A 2,248-nucleotide genomic window follows, 5' to 3' on the forward strand; every position below is an offset into this window, starting at 1 on the left:
GTACACAATTCTTCCCTGGCATTGTTTTACCGAAACTAAGGCAAATGTGTGGCCACTGTCCTAAGCAGGTTGCACTCCTATTATATGTGCCTATCATCCTGAGGCGTCAATTTGCTTCAGGTGTTCTATAAATCACGATGTGGGCTGTGTCTGTTGAACTCCCTGGGGAATACACGGGGACACACCCTATGACTCATTCCTTAATTAAATTGAGTGCTGACATTTGATTGGTGGATCGCGTACCTGATGGGTGGGTGGGGTGTTCGCGGTAGGCGGGGGTGAGTTATATAAGGGCTGATGCGGCCAGATAGCGCGTCATTTGAAGACTCTCTCGGAAGAGATAGCGTCTTTCTGTCTGCAACGTGCGGTCCCAGCAGAAAAAGCTTGTGATCCTTGCTCCTGGCGACATGGAGGCCGATTCACTCCACTTGGGAGGTGAGTGGCAGTTCAACCAGTTTTCAAAACTCACATCTTCTCGGCCAGATGCAGTTTTTGCTGAAATCCAGCGAACTTCTGTACCTGAGAAGTCACCCCTGGCATCTGAGACCCATGTCGACCTCTGTGATGATTTGGCTCCTGTGGCAAGACAGCCTGCCCTTGGGGAGAAGCTTCCTCTCAGTAGCAGGAGACCTGCTGCGGTGGGGGCTGGGCTCCAGAATATGGGAAACACTTGCTACGTGAACGCTTCCCTGCAGTGCCTGACATACACACCACCCCTTGCCAACTACATGCTGTCCCGGGAGCACTCTCAACTTTGTCATCGTCACAAGTGCTGCATGCTGTGTATGATGGAAGCTCACATCACACAGGCCCTCCACCGTCCTGGCCACGTCATCCAGCCCTCACAGGCACTGGCTGCTGGCTTCCATAGAGGCAAGCAGGAAGATGCCCATGAATTTCTGATGTTCATTGTGGATGCCATGAGAAAGGCATGCCTTCCCGGGCACAAGCAGGTAGATCATGACTCTAAGGACACCACCCTCATCCACCAGATATTTGGAGGCTACTGGAGATCTCAAATCAAGTGTCTCCACTGCCAGGGCATTTCGGACACCTTTGACCCTTACCTGGACATCGCCCTGGATATCCAGGCAGCTCATAGTGTGAAGCAAGCTTTGGAACAGGTGGTGAAGCCCGAAGAACTCAATGGAGAGAATGCCTATCATTGTGGTCTTTGTCTCCAGAAGGCGCCTGCCTCCAAGACGTTCACTTTACACACTAGTGCCAAGGTCCTCATCCTTGTATTGAAGAGATTCTCCGATGTCACAGGCAACAAACTTGCCAAGAGTGTGCAATACCCTGAGTGCCTTGACATGCAGCCATACACGTCTCAGAAGAACACAGGGCCTCTTGTCTATGTCCTCTATGCTATGCTGGTCCACGCTGGGTGGAGTTGTCACAATGGACATTACCTCTCTTATGTCAGAGCTCCAGGAGGCCAGTGGTATAAAATGGATGACGCCGAGGTCACTGCCTGTAGCATCGCTTCTGTCCTGAGTCAACAGGCCTATGTCCTCTTTTACATCCAGAAGAGTGAATTGGAAAGATGCGGTGAGAGTGTGTCAATAGGCAGGGAACCAGGAGCCCTTGGCGCTGAACACACAGGCAGGCGAGCAACACAAGGAGAGCTCCAGAGGGAACCCTGCCTCCAGGAACCCGACTTGGAGGAGCACTTGGTGGAAAGAGCCACTCAGGAAAGCACCTTAGACCACTGGAAGTTCCTCCAAGAGCAAAACAAAACCAAGCCTGACTTCAACGTCAGAAAAGTCGAATGTACCCTGCCTCCCAACGTGCTTGTGATTCATCCATCAAAATACAAGAGTGGGATGAACAACCGTCATCATGAACAGCAAAGCTCCCTGCTGAACCTCTCTTCAAGGAACCTGACACATCAGGAGTCCATGAACACTGGCACACTCACTTCTCTGCAAGGGAAGAGCAGGAGATCCAAAGGGAGGAACAAACACAGCAAGAGGGCTCTGTTTGTGTGCCAGTGATCTCAGGGAAAGTCTCCACCCACACGCAGGAGTGCGTGCACACACACACTCACACACACAATCTACACGTACACACACACACACACGAAGGGGTTCGCGTGCACACACACACACACCATCACATACACAGTCAATCTGACATAAAGTAATGAGGAGCCCAGGTTTCTGTCTACAGAAGAGGGACAACTGGATAGCGATGGCTGCGTTTCAGGATGAGCCCAGACATGGGAAACATCGAGTTTTGCAGGCGT

The 2,248-nt window shown here is 51.6% G+C and overlaps 1 protein-coding gene across 1 annotated transcript; it reads left to right on the forward strand.

Moving 5' to 3' along the window:
• The first annotated feature begins 6 nt into the window (after positions 1-6).
• LOC113222160 (ubiquitin carboxyl-terminal hydrolase 17-like protein 6) lies at positions 7-1,997 on the forward strand. The gene has a single exon (XM_026451549.1). It carries the CDS (start codon positions 408-410, stop codon positions 1,995-1,997), a length of 1,590 nt encoding a protein of 529 aa, XP_026307334.1. The 5' UTR covers positions 7-407.
• Positions 1,998-2,248: the final 251 nt, after the last annotated feature.

The sequence above is a fragment of the Piliocolobus tephrosceles genome, unplaced genomic scaffold, assembly GCF_002776525.5.
Source record: "Piliocolobus tephrosceles isolate RC106 unplaced genomic scaffold, ASM277652v3 unscaffolded_29680, whole genome shotgun sequence".
Taxonomy (NCBI): Eukaryota; Metazoa; Chordata; class Mammalia; order Primates; family Cercopithecidae; genus Piliocolobus; species Piliocolobus tephrosceles.